At 37.8% G+C, this 20,167-nt stretch overlaps 1 protein-coding gene and 1 pseudogene across 3 annotated transcripts; both read left to right on the forward strand.

Moving 5' to 3' along the window:
* The first annotated feature begins 2,170 nt into the window (after nucleotides 1–2,170).
* LOC145159982 (UDP-glycosyltransferase 91D2 pseudogene) lies at nucleotides 2,171–3,832 on the forward strand (annotated as a pseudogene).
* Nucleotides 3,833–4,494: 662 nt separating this feature from the next.
* LOC145159983 (uncharacterized) lies at nucleotides 4,495–9,027 on the forward strand. Of its 3 annotated transcripts, none has more exons than XR_013737975.1 (4): nucleotides 4,495–6,352; nucleotides 7,323–7,630; nucleotides 7,710–8,344; nucleotides 8,417–9,027. XR_013737975.1 is itself a non-coding variant. In XM_079079038.1 (4 exons), exons 3-4 carry the CDS (start codon nucleotides 7,900–7,902, stop codon nucleotides 8,878–8,880), a joined length of 909 nt encoding a protein of 302 aa, XP_078935164.1. In that variant the 5' UTR covers nucleotides 5,258–6,352; nucleotides 7,323–7,630; nucleotides 7,710–7,899; the 3' UTR covers nucleotides 8,881–9,027. The 3 variants fall into 3 exon arrangements, 1 of the variants encoding a protein (XP_078935164.1); XM_079079038.1 differs by having other exon boundaries at nucleotides 5,258–6,352; XR_013737976.1 differs by lacking the exon at nucleotides 7,323–7,630.
* The last annotated feature ends 11,140 nt before the right edge of the window (nucleotides 9,028–20,167 follow it).

Consider the following 20,167-nt stretch of genomic DNA (forward strand, 5'->3'; position numbering starts at 1 on the left):
ATGGGTGTTTGTAGAGGTGATTGGGTTTGTTGTTTTCACAGGAATGGGAGAAGGAAGAACACGAATTGGAAAATGCCCTTTTTTGTTGGTTTTCTGGGTACATAAGGGCAAGAACAAGATTGTTCTTGTATTTCTTGACTGGAATCCATGTAGAATGAAAGGAAACATGGGGTTCATTAAGAGGAAACGTAGAAGAGAGGGGTGAGTGGGGTTGATCTTGTGACAACATCTATTGTGAAAAGGAAACACCTTTTCCTTTGGGTTTGAGTGTAGTAATGTCCTGAAAACCATAATGAAATTTTGCATTTCTTCCAATTACTTTTTTTAAGGTCATCTGTTTTTACTGGTATCAAGTAAGAGTACTTGGAATTTTCACTGAACTTTAATTTTAAGTTGGATTATTAGTTTGATATTTCTTTTTGATTATCAGAAAAGGATCTGGAGGTTAGAACTGGTAAAGGAGAAAAGCAAAAGCAGGGGCTGCAAGTTTTCGTATATTAGATAAGGAGGATAAATGTGTTCTCACAGAATGGTATTCTTGTAGAACATAATTCTCGTCTGGTATTAGTCTCACAAAATGTCAATCTCGTAAGAACGGTTGGAATCAATCGATTATGGACCATTGAAGAAGATCAATGACATTTGTTCACGAATTGTATGGAATCACGAATTCCAATTCTGTTGGAATGAAATCATGAATTCTAATTCTGTTGGAATGGATTATGGATATTTTATCACTGATTTATGCATGTTCTACAATTTTTGGTTTTCTCACTGATTTATTTTTCATTTGCTAATGCATTATTGGAATCTAAACTAAAATTTGGTTTTGTTTTCACACAAGTTGATGCTTGAAGAACGGACCACAAAATTGAAAGTGATTCTAAGCAACATTATTCTTTTAAAATGTATTTGTGTCGTTGTTAGATTTTGATGTTTTCTTTTCCGTTTTGAAAGTATTTTTAGTTTTATTCTTTAACAATAAATGTAATTCTTAACAGTTGTTACCCGTATTCTATAAAAAATAATGTATTTTTTGTTTTTATTCTTCAATTGATTGTTCAAGAATTTGTTATTCTACAAGAAGTTTTTAAAGTCATGATCAAGAAATAGGTTCAAGAATATTTTTATTATTTATGGTTCAAAAATATTTTTATTTTTGAATATACTATAAACATATTCTGTCAGAATGTCCGAATTAAAAGAATTATAATTCGTAAAATCGGATTTTTAAAATTAACAGAATCTATGATCCATTAAAATATGCAATTTTCCTTTATTAAATCTATATTAATTGTCTAAAGTACCATTGTAATTAAATTAGATGATATTTTCAATTATATTTAATTCAATAATATATATTAATCACTTTTCTTAAAATAAGTAAAATTGATTGACCCATATTTATGCATACAATAACACAATAATTATTTTGAATAGAATAACCTAAGCCTATATATATATATATATATATATATATATATATATATATATATATATATATATATATATATATATATATATATATATATATATAGGTTTAGGTTCTATGGAAAACAAAAAATCCTAAAAAAACTCTAAAAATCATAAAAATACATAAAAAAAAATACTTAGAGATCACAAAATTTTTTTTATAAAAAATCGCAGCTTTTTCTTAATATTCGCTGAAAAAAAAATAAAAAATCAATTTCTTTTTTTATAAATTTTTTTTTTCAAATTTTTTTTCAGCAAATTTGTATAGAAAGCTGCGATTTTTTCAAAAAAAAAAATTCAAAAACAAGTTTTGTGATTTCTAAGAATTTTTTTTTATGCATTTTTATGATTTTTAGGGTTTTTTTGTTTTCCAAATAACCCTTCCCCATATATATATATATATATATATATATATATATATATATATATATATATATATATATAAAGTTGTTGAGAAATAGTTAAAATTTGATTTGATCGTTTGTATACACAAGCTATACTAAAGAGAAAATAATTTTTAATAAAAACAAGTTTGTGATGGATTTTATATCAACGTAGTTGGGAAATCAAATCCTATCACGAGTACAAACCCCATCAGCGGTCCTGAATTTCAAAAAGGGTATGTACATCACTAACAGTAAGTTCGTAACCATATATTGATGAGAAGTGGGTGGAAATTTACGTCGACATAATACTTAGTTTCTTACTTTCTTTATTACCCGTAAAAAGAAAACGAAACCACGACACTAAAACTCTACATTGTGGGATAAATTCCAAAATATCAAATAAAAAAATTCAAACCGAAGGAAGGCCAGACGTCAAACGACCATTACCTTTTACAGAAATGGCTACCACCGACTCCGACGGCAGTAAACAGCTTCATGTGGTGGTGTTCCCATGGCTTGCCTTCGGTCACATCATCCCTTACCTTCAACTTTCCAAATCAATAGCTCAAAAAGGCCACAAAGTCTCTTTTCTTTCCACAACTCGAAACATCAAACGTCTCCCTTCCAACCTCTCGCCACTTATAACCTTCGTTCCATTCACTCTTCCCCGCCTTCATCAGCTTCCGCAGGATGCAGAGGCCACCATGGATGTCCGCACTCAAGATATTCACTACCTCAAGAAGGCTTTCGATGGTCTTCAACCGGAGGTCACCCGGTTTCTCAAGGCAGAGTCCCCAGACTGGATTATTTATGATTTTGCTCCCTACTGGTTGCCGGAGATCGCAGCTGGACTTAACATCTGCCGAGCCTACTTTCCGTTAGTCAACGCATGGTTCATGGCTTTTGTAGGATGGTCGCCGGAGGACATGATAAATGGTTCCGACTACCGGACGTCAGTGGAGGACTTCCTAGTCCCACCTAAGTGGGTCCCCTTCCCTTCGAAGATATGCTATAAAAGGTATGAGGCTAACTGGATGGTGGGCAGTGGTTCTCCCGATGCTTCTGGGGTTTCCGATGCATATCGTAGTGGGATGATGTTGAAAGGGTCTAATTGTGTGTTGATGAGATATTCCTATGAATTTGAACCCCAATGGTTAACCCTTTTAGAAGATCTACATCACCTCCCAGTGGTTCCAGTGGGCTTAATGCCACCGGTGGAGGTAGAAGATGGGAAAGATGACACGTGGTTACCCATCAAGAACTGGCTCGATGGTCAACAAAAGGGTCATGTGGTGTACCTTGCGTTAGGAAGTGAGGTTATGCTGAGCAAAACAGAGCTCGGGGAGTTAGCTCTAGGTTTGGAGCTCTCTGGATTGCCATTTTTTTGGGCTTTTAGAAAACCGGCGGGTTCCACCGAATCAGACTCGGTTGAGTTGCCAGACGGGTTCTTGGAGCGAACCCGTAACCGTGGAATGGTGTGGACAAGTTGGGTGCCCCAGTTACAGATACTGAGTCATGACTCGGTGGGTGGTTTCTTGACTCATTGTGGTTGGAGCTCGGTTGTGGAAGGGCTAATGTTTGGTCATCCTCTAATCATGCTTCCATTTTTGGTGGACCAAGGATTGAATGCTCGAGCCCTGGTTGACAAAAGCGTAGGAATTGAGGTGCCAAGAAATGAGCAAGATGGGTCCTTCACCAAGAACTCGGTGGCCGAGTCACTGAGTTTGGTAGTGGTTGAAGATGAAGGGAAAGTCTACAAGGAGAATGCAATGGCATTGAGCCGAATATTCGGTGACATTAACTTGCAACAAAAGTATACAGATGACGTTGTTGACTATTTAGGAAAACATAGGTACTGCCCTTGAATGTCTTTATGATTTGTTTAAATGGTTGAATAAATGAAGTAACATGGTTTTGGGTCTGTTTAAGTTATTAAATAACAACCACGACGAATGATTAAAGTGTTTCGTTGAAATAGTAAAATGTTTTGTTCAATGACTATATCTCTATCTTGTAAGAAAAAAAAAAGTATTTAAAAACGTTTTGTTTTTCTGATTTGTATTTATAGAGATATAAGGAGAAATTTACTACACAAATTGATTAAATTGAAACTTTGGGAAGAATCTTAGCAAACCAAGATATGCTTTGACGATGATCACACTAGTGAATAGTGATATATGTTGCAACTTGCATATAACGTCACTACCCTAGTAGGGGTGAGCATCCGAAGTTTAGGCGGTTTAAGGTTTATACAGTTCTGGTTACATGGTTTGGGGTGATCATCAAACCGACCGATAAGAAGATGACTGAACCATAGAAAGTCCGGGTTAATAGGTTTCGGTTTAGGTGGGTTCGGTTTGGATCATCCACGTAACTTAAGCCCAATGCCATTTTTTGGCATTTGACATTTGTGTAAATTTTAATAGTTTAGAAATCCATTTGTAATTAACATTTGTTAACTCTTAAATTAATACGACGTGGGACTTGAAGACGGATGGAGAGGAAGGAAGATGGATGGACGGAAATCTGAAAACAAAGACTGTCGGAGATATCGGAGATCACCTCTTTCTATGCTACAAACTTCCCTTTAGGTACCTCGGTGCATCGGCTTCGCAGCTTGTGCGCTACCATGGGAAAATTGGTTGATGTCTACATGCCGGTGAGAAGGAACGTGAAAGGGCAAGAGTATGCCTTCATCAAATACAAAGGAGTTGCAGATATTGAGGCTATGGAAAACAGCTTAAACGAAATAACAGTAGGGCCTAAGAAACTGATGGCAAATCTATCTAGACACCCCAGGAAACCCCCGTTGGATGCCGCCGCTCCTCCAACTCTCAAGGAGAAAAATATGAATGTTCAACCCCTTCGCAACGTCTACTCTGGGCTAAGGGATGGGAGATCGTTTTTTGATGTCTCTCGTGGACCCACTGTACCCCAGCCACCTCCCACGATAAACCCGTCGGCCTCTTCCGTTAAGCTGATTTCATTTAACAAGTTGTGGTTGGAGAAGAGTGTTTTGATTGGAGAGGTCAAGGATTTCGAAACCTTGGAAAATATACAATCGTTATTAGGACTTGAAGGGTACGGCAACATTTTGTGCACATATGTTGGAGGGTTACAAGTCATCATACACTTCAACAGATCAGATATGGCGGATAAATATATCCTCAATAAGGGTTTGTGGCAGAAAATGTTTAATTGGTTGGTGTACGCCAGTAAGAAGGAACCAAGATTTGAACGGATTGCATGGCTAAAGATAATGGGTGTTCTGCTCCTGGCTTGGGGGGATACCTCCTTCGAAACCATTGCCGTAAATTACGGAAGGATCATTGAGCATGATAACAACCTAGAGACATGCATCGACATATCATATGGGAAGGTTCGGGTGATTACTTCTATCAGGAAGAAAATCAATGAGGAATTTTCAGGTTCGATAAACGGCATATCTTACAAAATTGGGGTTTCGGAGATCGAAGAGGACTGGTACCCCTTCAAACCTTTCACCACCTACCATCTGGCTGAGTCGGATGACGACGAGGATAGAGGTGATGAAGACGAAGAAGGAGCAGATGATGACGGTAATAAGAATAGAGGGATCTCTGAAACAATGGGAATCGACGATCTTGAGGACGGTAAGATTGACCAGAATGTAAAATCCGGTGAAATTCCGAGGATGCGGGAGCCTGATGACACATCGCCGGTAGTGGTTGCTGAATCGACTTCCTGGGATGGCGGGAATGCAAGTTCCAAAAAAATAATAACCGAAGACGTTGAGTCAAACCCACACGCGCATATCCCAATTGTGGATTCATCTGTGTCTCGATTCTTGGGCGAGACTTGGGTCGTGGGCCCTTCCTATGATCCAGCGGCTATTGGGCCGTCTACCCCACCTGACGTTAATCGCAATCTGGCTTCTAATACTAGCCCAGTAGATGAAAATGGATCCCGGGTCAAAAGAAGGCGAATTAATAAGTCAAACTCCAAATCCAGATTTCAACCTTACTTAAAATCGAATCCCCTTTCCAGTGCTCAAACTCGCAATATGCCCCCCACGTTGAGTGTTGGGAATACTGGTAACTTGCAGGTGAATGAACCCTCAATCGATCTTAACAAAATTTCGAACCTTGGTATGGATTCGACTTCTTCCCCTTTCCAGTGCTCAAACAAACTATAAAGGTTTGCAGTGTGTTTGTTTTTCTGAAGCTCTTCACCACACAGACTTGGCCCAACCTCTTCTCACGTCTGCGAATTGTTTTTAACCTAAAAAAAAACGCGTCCCTCTTTTCTATCCGCCTCCATGGTCGCTTTCTTACCTGGTCCATATTTCTCCACCCGGCAAACCCTTGACTGCTCCATCTTCAATCCGTCGACCATCACCACCGATCAGCACCGCCGTCGCGAGCATCCTCTCCGATTGAAGGCGTCCAGCGACCAGGCGACAGGCGACATCTCGACCAGCCGACATTGCGATCCAGCCCACCTGCGAACAACAGGTTTCGACATTTTCCTTACGTTTTCTTTCTTTTTTTTTTTTTTTCAGTTTCAACATGAAATTCTCCATGATCAGTTCCATCAGTTTCGAAATTGCACTGTGGAAATAAGTTCCATCTGCTTAATACATGATCAGATTAGGTTTTTATATATAAAAGATTAGGATTTTGCACTATGGCGTATTTTGCTTTTGCTAAAGATCAATAATTTAAGAAAGTATTGTCTTTTCTTTTCCTGTTTATATCTCACAAGTAGTGCAGAAGCAAAAATAATCATATGCATCGGTGACTTCTAATATCCACATTTACGACTAGAGCACCTATGATTTACCTCTATTATTTATGATTTCCTCCAAAAAAAAAAAAATCCGAACACCTTTATTTTTTAGCCATAAGTCATATATAAACATAATCCTAAATGTATAAGACTTATTAAAACGAATAAAACATCAAATATTTACATAAAGTTTTCAGAAAAACTAGAGCCGAGAACTCAAAAGTATGAAAATAAACGTTATTTTTAGATTTTAAGGTCTTACATGCTTTTTAACACACAGTGATTCATAGCCCAATATAGATAATTCAATGTAGTACTACTAGTCTTGGTTAAATCACAGGTTACCTTGATTACCTCTCATTTCTTTGCTCAAATTGTTAATCTCTTAATTTTTGGCTAAAAATTGCAAAGACATTAACGATTTTTACTATTTTTTATAAATTCCTTTAAATATAATATATTAACATTGCTGCCTTCTTTAAAAGATATGATTATTTTTGGAAAATCACACTTTAAAACACTCTTTATGAAATAATGATGTTAGTTGTTGATTGTTTATTGTTATTTGGTTTTGAAAATACTCTTTATTGTTTCAAATCGTTATTTTTTTTGTTGGAATGTGTATGATATGCAATACCTTATGAATGCTACAATACCTTATGAAATTATTATTGTCTATGATATATTGCTCATTAGAAATAGGAGAAAAACAACAATGGACCAATGAGCATTTAAAATGCTTATTGGATACTTGTATTGAAGAAGTAGAGAGTGTCGGTAGAAAAGGATTGAGTTTGCAGAAAGATTCATGGATAAGGCTTGGAAGAGTTCTTAAGGAGAAATTTGGGTTTGAGTTGACTCAAAAGCAAATGAAAAACGCATATGACAATCTGAAAGCCAAATACACAGGATGGGTGTATTTAAAAAACAAAATTGGTAACATATACAACTCTCAAACAAACACTTTTAACTTAACAACCGAGGAGTGGGATGATTTTAAGAAGGTATATATACACATATTAAACATTTACGTTTGAAGTTGCCAAATATTCTTATACTATTTTTTGTTACATTTGGGTTTAGGGGCATCCGAAGGCTGCTTCATTGAGAACAATTCCACTGCCTTTTCCAGATCTTTGTGCACGTCTTTTTGATGGAAATAGTGCCACTGGTAATTGTAGGAGTTACTCAACCCAATCATCATCAGTAGCTGGAGCATCCTCTTGTCGTGTTCCACCACTTCAGATTACCGCCACCCCTTTTCATGTAATAGATGACTATGTTTTTGATGATGATCGGCCATAATCAACGTTACGTGATTATCAAGCGGAGATTTCAACACTCGAAGCAAACAGTTCATAAATTATTTTATGAAGTGTTGGACAAAATGATGCTTTTCGCACAAGATGTTATAGTACCAACTTCTTTTAATCCGAATCCAAATATTCCAGGACATAATAGGAGGCTACGACGGATTTTCAAAGGGGCGGTTGGTGCACTTGATGGCACTTTGATACATGTTGTTGTCCCTGCTAAGAAACAAGACTTATATAGAAGTAGGGGAAAGGGAGATTGCTACCAAAACGTATTGGCAATTTGTGACTTCAATATGATGTTTACATTTGTTGTGGCCGGGTGGGAAGGAGTAGCGCATAACTCTAGAATATTATCAGAAGCAATAACCGATCCACAAGCATCATTCCCGTTTCCACCACCCGGTAAGTTTTTGTTTTTTTTAAAATACTCTTATCTTAGTTTGAAAATTGATTAGTGTTTTGCACTTTTTACAGACAAGTATTATCTTTGTGATGCCGCGTATGCACACACTCGAGGATTTATGGCCCCTTATCGTAATGTGAGGTATTGGCTTGGAGATTTTCGTCAAAGACGTGCATTGACCAATAAGGAAAAATTTAACCATGGACATGCAAAACTTCGGAATGTCATTGAGCGTGCTTTTGGTGTTTTGAAAGCACGCTTCCCTATATTGAAGAGGATGGCACCATTCCCGTTTGTGACACAAAGAAACATTGCCATGACATGCTTCGCGCTTCATAATTTTATAAGGAGAGAAGGACTGAGTGATGAGTATTTTGCACGATACGATGAACCCAATGTCTCGTTTCGGAATAACAATGTGGTCGTTGATGATGATGAAGACGAGATTCCAACACATGGTACTGCAGCAGACCGTGAATATATGACTCAGTTACGGGATGAAATTGCTGATCAGTTGATGCACAATATAGATTGAATTGTTTTAAATGAAATTATTATTGTAAAACCAATTTTTTTTTTATTGTATGACTAATTTGGTTGCATGAATTTTATTTTCAATGTTATAAGACTATTGTATGACTAATTTGGTTGCATGAATTTTATAAGACTATTATTATTAAAATTTTGGTGTTGAAATTTCATTTTAAGTTTGTAAAATCATTTTATTTAAAATTCAGTTTATTTCAGCAGCATGCAGACGTTAAAAAACAAACAGTCTTCTTATTGCAGACTGCAGACGTTTGGTCCACCTCTTCTGCTGCAGAGGCTTGCAGATGTGGTCCGCAGACTGCAGACATTTTGGCTTCAGAAAAACAAACAACACCTTATTATTGTCCTTACACAGCGACGACTTTCAACAAATTCATTTGCGATGTGGGGTTAATGGAACATAACTGGGGGGGTCGACGATTTACCCACCTTTGGGATGGCGGGGCCAAACTAAGCGAGTTAGACATATTCTTATGTTGTGCCAATTTCATCGACCTCTTCCCCTCTGCCTCTGTCACCGCTCTACCCCACGAATACCCTGATCACTCTCGCATCACCCTCGTCACGAAAACCTTGAACTTCGGCACCCATCCTTTTAAATTCTTTAACACGTGGTTGTTCAGAAAATGGATCGATGAGGTGGTTATAAGGGCATGGTATTCTTACTCTCTATATGACACCCCAAACATGAACTTTGCTGCTAAACTAATAATTGTTAAAATTGCACTAAAAAGATGGAGGAGAGCAGAAATGGAAAAGCAGTTGAAGTTGCACTCTGATCTAAAAGGGAGGTTGCGGGAGATTGACAGGGTAGCTGAGTCTCGTGCCCTCACTGTACAGGAGACCACCGAATGGAAGGAAGGGAAAAAGAAACTATTAGAAATGGAAAACATTATGAGGCTTGACCTTAAACAGAAATCTAAGATCAAATGGATTAAGGATGGGGACGAAAACAACAAGTTCTTTCATGGCGTAATTAAAGGTAAGAACAGGAAAAACAAGATTCACAGTCTCATGATTGATGGAATTTGGCAGACGGATGTGGAAGCTATAAAACTGGAGACTTGGAGGTTTTTTAAAGATAAGTTCACAGAAAACCATCCGTCGAGACCTGTGTTCATTAACCCTAACTTCCGAAGGATGGGGCTTGAGGAGTGCATTGAACTTGAAAAACCATTCACTGAGAAAGAAGTCAAAGATGCAATATGAGACTGTGGGGGCGAAAAGGCGCCAGGACCTGACGGCTTCTCCTTTAAATTTATGAAGAAGTACTGGGGCTTAATGAAGGAGGATATCATGCTTTTTATCTAACATTTCAAGAACTGTGGTAAATTGGGGAAGGGATGCAACTCTTCATTCATTACTCTCACGCCAAAGGTGAAAGATTTGTTGACTCTCAACGACTATAGGCTAATTAGTCTTATCGGGTCCCTTTTTAAGATCATTTCTAAATGCCTTACTTCTAGAATTAAGAAAGTCATCATTCCTCTCATTGATGATATCCAATCAGCCTTTATTGAAAATAGAAGCATTCTAGACGGGCCACTAATCATCAACGAAGTTTGTTCATGGGCAAAGAAAACAAAAAAGAAGATGTTCCACCTTAAAGTCGATTTCAATAAGGCCTTTGACTCCATTAACTGGGGGTATTTGGATTCGACGATGGATCAAATGGGTTTTGGCACGAAATGGCGATCTTGGATAGCTGGTTGTTTAGAGTCTGCCCGTGCCTTGGTGTTATGAAACGGAGTCCCAACTGATGAATTTCCTCTTCTTTCCCCTTTTCTCTTCATTATCGCGATGTAGGGTTTAAACGTTGCCTAGAGAGATGCTTGCAACAAGGGACTCTTTCTTGGTGTCCAAATTCCTAAGTTCAACGACTGTCTCTCTCGCCTATTCTACGCAGATGATGCATTCTTCCTTGGTGATTGGTCGAGGGGGAATATCAAAACTCTTGCTAGAATCCTTCGATGCTTCCATGCTGCGTCAGGATTGAAGGTTAATTTTTTTTCTGTTGTGGTAGGTAACGGTGTGGACACCAGCTTTTGGTCAGACATTTGGCAAGGAAACTCTACTCTCTCTCCACAAAATTTCCGCTCTTATTTAAATTGGAGAAGCGTAAATCAGCCCGAGTTGAGGAGAGACAATTAGAGGTGGCCCTTCGCAATGCTTGGAGGAGGAGACCCAATAACCTGATGGAGAAGGTGGAGATGGAGCTGTTGGTTCAGATGATCAATTCTTACCAATTTTCCTCAACAAAAGACTTATGGCGTTTCACCCTAGCCCATGACGGAAATTTCCGCATTGATGTTATTAGGGAAATCATGGAGGCAGCAACTACTACTCCTTCATAAAAATCATGGAGGCAGCAACTACTACTCCTTCATAAAAATCATGGAGGCAGCAACTACTACTCCTTCATACTTTCAACGGATTTTCCTATGTGTCGCAAACCACCTTAGACAAAGAAATTCATAATGTGTGCGACACATCGAACATGAGTTCATTTTGCGTTTAATAGACACTTTCTCTATTTTCTAAATTTTGTGTTCACGTATTCAACCGCCAAATCGTTACTATTAGCATTGTCCATCGTAATAGCAAAAGCATTATCAATCCCCAAATTAAGCAAACATATTTCAATTTCTTTCCTGATTTCTATCCCTTTATGACTTGAAATAGGACAAAATTTATCATATATTTTGTTAACTTCCAATAATTTTCTATGTGATGCGTGATAAGACGCATATAGTTTATTCTTTGAATATAAGTTCAGTATCCGTTGTTAGACAAATTCTACTAATATTTTTATGAAGTGGAGCAAAAATATTTTATTTTTATTTTTAAACATGTCTAAACAATCTCTACCCACGGTAATTCTAAAAGGGATTTGAAACAAAGGTTGTGCAACCTATATTAAACGTTAAAACCTAAATTTTTCAACATGTTTGAGTGGAAGCTCGTCAATAACAACCATTTCATATAGTGACTTCCTAACTTCTTCTTGGTCAAACTTTCGAGCTACCAATTTCCAATCGTCTAACCTCCACTTTGAAAGGGTAGTCGTGTTTGAGTTTGATCATTCACTTTAATTTCTTCCAAGTATGTAACACATTTGCTTAAATGGTTCTATAAAGTGCTAGTCCCATGATATTTACTACCCGAAAAATTGTTTCATTGGTAAATTCTTTGAAATGGTCCCACATCGGAGATCTTTTCTTCGTCTTTCTTTGTTTTGCATGTTCTCCTCATTAACCTCATTCTTATCATAATAGAAATCTTAAATCCAAATTCATCTTAAAGTTACAGAACATCTAGAAACAAGCTATAGAATTTAGAAACAACATAAACAAATTACAAACATAATGAAGACATGCTATTCTTAAAAGCAAAAGTGCAATTGAAAATTAAATAAAACACAATGTCTATTTCGTTAATTTAAGAATCAAAATGCACCCATGTTAGTGTAAAAGTGACAAATAAAAACACATGATGAAAATTTTATGTTGATTCAAGAATTAGGGTTCAGGAACAAGAACAATCAGCCAATCACAAACATTTAACATTCAGGAACAAGAAGAATCAGAAATCAAATAATAGGGATAAGGTTTTGTGCTTTTGTACCGAAAAGTATGGATTATGGAATATGGAACGCAAATTCATAGGTCGAGGACGTTGCGTCAGAGGTCGAAGGTCGTGAGGGCTGAGAGTTGTGACAGTGTGAGTGGAGCATGGGTTTTGGGGACCTCGTATGAGAGGTGATTTGAAATTAAATGAAAGACTTAAAGAGGCGACGAGAGAGTAAGTCTTAATTTGTAGTATGTAAGAGTGTAACACCGATTTTCTATAGTGGATCAGTTGGTGACCTAAAGGATACAAATGCATGGTTTTTAAGGAAAACCATATGCCACGATGTGGCGCATGGAATGCCATGACGTGACATGGCTTGTACTGTGTGCATATTCTGATGGACACCACAACATGATGGCTGTAGTAGCCTAAGCCCATGATTTTTTAGGTTATATCTCCTATTTAAGCATCTTAATTCATGGATTAGGTCTTCTCTATCAACCTATATCTCCGCATTTTGAAACCCTAGCCTCCATGCATGATTGAGAGCTCGTTTGCTTGATTGAAGAACTTGTTATTGGATTTTGGTGAAGCTTGAGGAAGGAGGAAGTTCATATTGGTGCAAAGAAGCAGGGAGCTAGCTTGAATCGATCACCCTCTTCTGATTGATGAGTTATTGAAGGCATAAAGTTCATACCTTGACCTTTGATCTTCTTGTTTCAAGTTTGAGTTCATTTCGGATGATTTTGGTATGTTCCATGAATGCTCTTGGAGTTTGAGGAACTCAAGAGCTTGTTGTGGCTATCAAATGGTCATTAGGCTTCTAAAAATGAGAAAAGAGTAATGTTTGGGACTATCTTGTGTTCTTGAGCAAGTTTTAGACATATTAAGGACTTAATGGACTTAGCGTTGTAGATCTTGCTTTAGGGTGAGGTCCCAATGGATTAAGTTGGAAATTTTATCCTTTAACTCAATGAGAAGGATTGGATATGAAGTTTCGAGCCTTGATCTGTTAGGATTAAGCTCTTAATAAAGAATTGTAGAATCGGTCAGTGACCACAATGTGGCCAAGATGACCACAACGTGGTGGAGTCCAGCTTCGCGATTGTTTTGTCCGGACATGCCTACGATGTGGCCAAGAAGGGTCCACGATGTGGCAATGTCTTGTATATCGTCTATTTGGTCCTGTCATACCCACGATGTGGCCAAGAGGTCTCAACGTCACGGTGGCTGTTGACTTTTGTTGACCGTTGACTTTTGACCAGTTTGACTTTGGGTCAAACTTGGAGGATTTGGGTTGTTGATTAAGGATTCCTGTCTTGTGGTGTTAGTCGGTTCGATGGATTAATCAGTGCAAGGTGTGAGAGTGTTGTTGTGCTTTCCTAGTTCTTTAGTTTAAGTGAGTTTCTCACTATGCCATGTATCCTATTGTATATCCTTTTCATGGTAGGATAGAGGTATTGTTAGAGTACAAGTATGCTACTTGACTAGGATAACTCCTTGCTATGCATGTGTAGTTTAGGACACTTGGTATGTTGGTATGTTAGACCGGTAGGATATTGCATGTTGATCGTATGACACTATTAGGAGTTATGTTTGGTCAGGGTAACTGGGAAAGGCCAATTATCAGGATTATGCATGATTGACCATCGAATGACTTAATTGAGAAGTGGTCAATGGCAGGGTAAGTAGGGGAGGCTAGTTGCCAAGGATATGAAATATGCTAGTATATGTTATGTGTTTATGTTACATGATTATGTGGTAATGTTAGCACAGCCTGAGAACTCTTGGTGTAATGCCTTATTGCGATGTTCTTGTATGATTGTGCGCTCTCGGGCGGATCATCTGTTCGACTGTCTATATGATCTCTGTCTTCATATGAATTTATGAATTGTATGAAAGATCACGATCTGGCCCCTGACAATTATATGAAAGAACAGGATCTGGCCCTTGGCAATTGTATGAAAGACCAGGATCTAACCCCTAACACTTGTATGAAAGACCGAGATTTGGACCTCGACATTGCAAGGAAAGACAATGATTTGGCCAATGGCAAGATGTGAATGTAAGACTATGATTTGGCCCATAGCATTCACTTGGGGTTGGAGTAGACTCGTTATTTCATATATGATGGTTATGTATGTTTTATGTATGTTGATAGGAGATTTGGCAGGTCGTTACGAGAGCCAAGCTTTATGATGGAATATGTGGTATACTTGGGAAATCACTAAGCTTTATGCTTACATTTGTGGGTTTAATGTTTTCAAGGTTGTTCGTGAGAAGAGCTCGGCTGTACTGTACACACACATAGAAGATAATGATTTCTGCTTCCCTGTACCTCAACTCTAACAACACAATGGTTTCAAAGTAATGAGTGACACTTATGTATTTTTTAGTTGAAGATTTTCATCGGTTAATCCGTTTTAAAATATAAAATCTCTTTGTAGTTTTGGAATGTTACAAAGAGCATCCACAATGCAAGTAGTATAAGAGGTGAATTGGGGGACAATTAGGATTTAATATGAGTTAATGTAGTGTGGGGGATGACATGGAGTACAGTTGAATGATTAATGAATGATTCAATATAGGTATTTAACGGATGATGTATAATGATGTGAGAATCCATTGAACTCTATATAGTTCAATGGATTGTGGATGCCCTAAGTGTAATACTAATACACATTACATTATACGTTGAACTAAAAAAAACTATAAAAGATAGTTAGTGTGTGTATGTATATATATATATATATATATATATATATATATATATATATATATATATATATATATATATATATATATATATGTTTCTACGTGGTCTTCTGTGTGTCTTGATAGTTATTCTCATGGGACTGTGTATAATCAACACCATGGAAGTCACGCTACACAAAATCATCAAATACTAGGTTAGAAATCCATGCCGAGGGTTGGACCTCATTATTGCTCTCGGATGCCTAAATTAGATATTGCTTTGTGTTGTATATTATGGGAATTGTATGCCCCCTTAGGTAAGAAGAACTTACCTTTATATAGGTGAGGCTTGGTCCAATTTATGGCTTTCTTGCATGTGTCATGTGTTAGTCCATAGGTCGCAAGGGTAGAACCCTTTAATAAAATAAGCTTTCTTTTCCATGTTTCACGGGATGCTGTTTAGTATGATCAAGTATGGTAGATACACGATTATTATATTGGTGTTCGGCTCAGTAAAGTAGTGGTTAACCTGTATAGTCTAGGTTGGGCTTTGATTTTTGGCTCTTGGTCCATCTCGGCATGCTTTATGTGTGGGTGTAGCCCATACCACACTAAGCCCCCATTCTAATTGTTAAAAATGTTTGCCAAACCATTTTTAATAATTAGGCTTAAATATATGCTTGTAAATGTGGGTATTCGAAAGATCGGTCGCTACTGTATGTTCCTTGAAAATTGAAGTGACTTGCACTTGATTGTTTTATGGCAGCAGTTACCTTTTCCACTATTCTTCTTCTACAAAAAGCCTTGTCACATTAATCACTATCTTACTCATTGATTTTATTCTCCGCTTCTTTCCTTCACCTCCTTTCTCTTTGGTATTGCTTCATTCTCGTTGGGATCACCATGTATCGTTCGATAATGCCTCCTTTCCATTGTACTGTTACACACGATCGCCTAGATCAAATTTCTGAGATGTATTATTTGGTAAAGGAAGACGGTGTTGTCCTCCCTGATTCTTCAGTGCTTATCGACTGTCCTCCACCAGGTAAAATAGGTTTTTATCTTTATTTCTTCGAGGCTGGACTTTGTGTGCCTCCCTCACCCTTCTTTGGTAAAATTGTGGAAGCATATAAAATTCATACATTCCAATTAAATCCAAACTCTATTTCTAAGATCATTTGTTTTGAGATATTGTGTCATACTACCATTGTGGTTCCTATTGTTGCCCTCTTCTAGTATTTCTTTCAGATTCGTAGCAACGGTGCCTGGTATTATTTTTGTTCACGTGGGCGTAGTTTTACTAAAGGTATTCCGTAGTCTATTAAAAATGGAAATCGGTGTTTATGTGGCTTAATGCTTGTCGTTTCTGCTTTCACAATGTGTTTCATCTTCCTGGTACCATCGATGATCAGAAGCCCATAAGGACTCCTGAGGAAGAAGGTCCCGGAGGCTGTGGTGGTACAGGTTGGGATGAGTCCCTACTTGGTACATATGGGTTCAAACCCAAACTTATTCGTTCTAGGGTCCGATATGTATATTTATACGCATTGCTTGTTATATGTTATACTGGCTTATTTTCATTTTTTCTTTTCTTTGTAGACGGGAAGCAATTACCCTTTGTCCTATCTGATTTTTTGGAGGGGAAATCATGGCTTGAGATTTGGGTTCTGACGATCTTGATTTGCATGTGTATGACGACAGCCTGAATGATATTGGAAGTGAGGGTAGTAATTCTTGTGATCATAGTAGTGATGATGGTGCAAATGATTCCTCTATTAAGGTACATGATTCTTATGATGATGATGATGATGATGATGATGATGATTATGATGATGATGATGATAGACATACTCCAAGTGTTGCGTTTGCATCGACTTATATGCATGATGATGAAGGTGGTGATGGTGGGAATGATACTGAGGAAGGTGAATTATTAATTCTCCGCAAAAGAGACCATGGATCGGCTGCTACTACTGCTCTTGCAGTCGTTTTATCTGGAGGGGGGGTAGTAGTGGGGGTACAATTATCAAGAGGCCACGTTCCTTTGACCCAGGTACCTTTCAATCTTTTTCTTAAAACTTGGGAATTAATCATCCTCCCACCTACATTCACCAATTGCATGTTGGTAGTCCTCATCATAAGGAAAATACTCCTTATCCTTCTGGTCTTGTGTACGTTCGTGCCTGAGAGTATAGACAAGACCAAAATCTATTGGATCCCAAAGCTGCCATGTCCTTCTTTGAAAACCTTGCATCGCCCGATATTCGTGCCAGTGTTAGAAAGGGGTTGAGAGAACATATTCGAGATATGTTCAAAATTAAGCTTGTGGAAAACATGGTTTTTGGTCAAAAAGTTATGTCTTGGTTGGATGAAAATGGATCACTCGATCGAGAGAATAGTGAGATGTGTGATGAATTCAAGAGAGTTTTTGATTTGATAAAACCCTTCGTGACATTGTTGGGTGGTGTGTCTGATAATGTGCACTTGTTTCGTGGCAAGTATGTGGATCTTGTGAAGAGAATTGGCAAGTTGGAACGGGTACCTCCAATAAATGGAATGGTCCTAGAGGCAGATTTGGATGTTGTCCGGAGTGAGTTGGAGTCTGTGAGAAATGAAAAAGTTGTGCTTGAGAGTAAGGTAGCAGGTTATCAGCAATTGGAGGAGGAGGTTGGTGTGCTAAAGAGCTACTGTCACATCTTTGGAGTTAGAGAAAACTGGTTTGGTGGCTAAGATTGCTATGCCGGAGCATGTTGTGAGGAAACTGAAGGGTGACCTTAATGAATCATCCTTGAAGAGGACTGATCTTCAGGTAAGTGTGACTGGCTTGGAGGGTCGGGTAAGAACGATGATTGAAGACATGTGATGGGTATTATCTACCAGCATTACAGAGATTATGGATAAGTTGTTTGTTGAATCGTCATTTTATGAAGCCAACCAGGAGTTACAACGAATCCGTGTTGATTTTGGCAAGATACAAGGATGTGAGATGATGAATGTCGAGTATGTTATTAGATTAGCGGCTGTCGATGTGCCCTTTTACAATCCTACCCATTTTCAACGTATGGAGGAGGCCTTTTCCTCCTTGTTTTGTGGCGGTTACTTGAGTGATTAGGTTTTCCTCTTGCCGATGTGGAGAAGGTAAGCAATCTTGTTTCAGATCCTGGTATCGGTGGTACATTGACTAGCGGTGGTCATGTTAATGTAGGCTGATGTATAATAACAAAGTGTTTGGTTATTGCATTTCCTTGATGTATTCTCATGGTCTGATGAACAATTTCCCTTTTTCATTTTTATGAACTTTGATGTATTTGTGTCTTCTTACTTTGATAGATTATCTCTTCTTGCTAATGAATCAGCCCTTACTTTCTTAGATATCCTCATCTTTTGTGTGTCTTTGTGTCTAAGCAATTTCCGTATAGTTGTATTGAGATATGTCTCTTTATATACTTCTTTCCACTACACTTTTCGTTATCATCCTTATGATGCGCTTGGATGTTGGTACTATGATTGTTCTTTTTGATCGTGGATCCCTTATTTTTAGCATAGTAGATAATTTGTGGAAAACATGGTATGGATTTAGGCTTGTTTAGTGATTTTGACCATTCTTGCCGTTGTTCAAGGAAAATGTATTTTTAGGCTAAATAGATAGCCTTGGTCAAAATATGGTACTTAACCCTTTTGTAGCTGGTTGGTCGAGCTTCACTGTAGATGATAGGATGTTTTCATAGGATGAACAAGTAGCCTTGGTCAACATGTGGCGTTCAACCTTAAGTTCTATGTTGTCGACTAGCCAAGCTACATTGTAAATAATAGAATGTATTCTTAGGCTAAGTAGGTAGTCATGGTCAATATATGGCATTTGACCCTAAGTTCTATGTAGTCGGCTGACCAAACTACATTGTAAAGAATAGAATGTATTCTTAGGATAAGCATGTAGCATTGGTTAAGATGCGGAATTTGACCTTAAGTTCTATATAGTCGGCTGACCGAGCTACATTGTAAAGAATAGAATGTATTCTTAGGCTAAGCAGGTAGCCTTGGTTAAGATATGGCGTTTGAACTTAAATTCTATGTAGTCGACTGACCAAGCTACATTGTAAAGAATAGAATGTATTCTTAGGCCAAACAGGTAGCCTTGATCAAGATATGGAGTTTGACCTTAAGTTTTATGTAGTCGACTAACTAAGCTACATTGCAAAGAATAGAATGTATTCTTAGGCTAAGCAGGTAGCCTTGGTTAAGATACGGCGTCTGACCTTAAGTTATATGTAGTCGGCTGACCGAGCTACATTGTAAAGAATAGAATGTATTCTTAGGCTAAGTAGGTAGCCTTGGTAAAGATATGGCATTTAACCTTAAGTTCTATGTAGTTGGCTGACCGAGCTACATTATAAATAATAGAATGTATGGATTTTTTTTATTGAAAGTCATTTCGCTTAATTATCCTTTCCTAAATTGTTTGTTGCATGCCTTTGGCATACCTCCCTGGTCTATGAAGGGTTTGTTGTTTTGTTGCTACTTTTATCCTACACTTTGGTTTTGATACATGTTGGGTGATCTCTTCTACTCCCTTTTTGTTTGCCGCTTTTTCTTTCCCAACGATGGCCATACCCTAGGTTGCTTATCGGTTATTTGGTAATCCTCATTTGTCGTGACATTTTTCTACTTTTATTCATCATAAAACTTATTGATGCTTTTGGTTTGTGCCCTCACCTTCCTTTTAATGTTTGTTGCAAACTGCTTGCTTTGTTGAATTCATACTCTTTCTTTCCTTTTTATTTTCCTTAGATGATCATTCTTCTCGTCCTCTTTTTCTGTCAATAGTGGTCTGGAGCTCATCCGTACTCCTACCACCTCGATTTGGTTTCCTGTTTTCATTTCCTCTCATGTGATTGGTTTTATGCTTATTTTCCATTTGAACCCTTTCACCATCACACTTCTGTCTTCCTCTATCATGCACCATGATGCCCGTTCAGCCAGTAGCTTTAATGCTTGCTTTAGACATCTAT

Source organism: Lactuca virosa, chromosome 2 (assembly GCF_052849685.1).
Source record: "Lactuca virosa cultivar CGN04683 chromosome 2, Lactuca_virosa_CGN04683_v6, whole genome shotgun sequence".
Taxonomy (NCBI): Eukaryota; Viridiplantae; Streptophyta; class Magnoliopsida; order Asterales; family Asteraceae; genus Lactuca; species Lactuca virosa.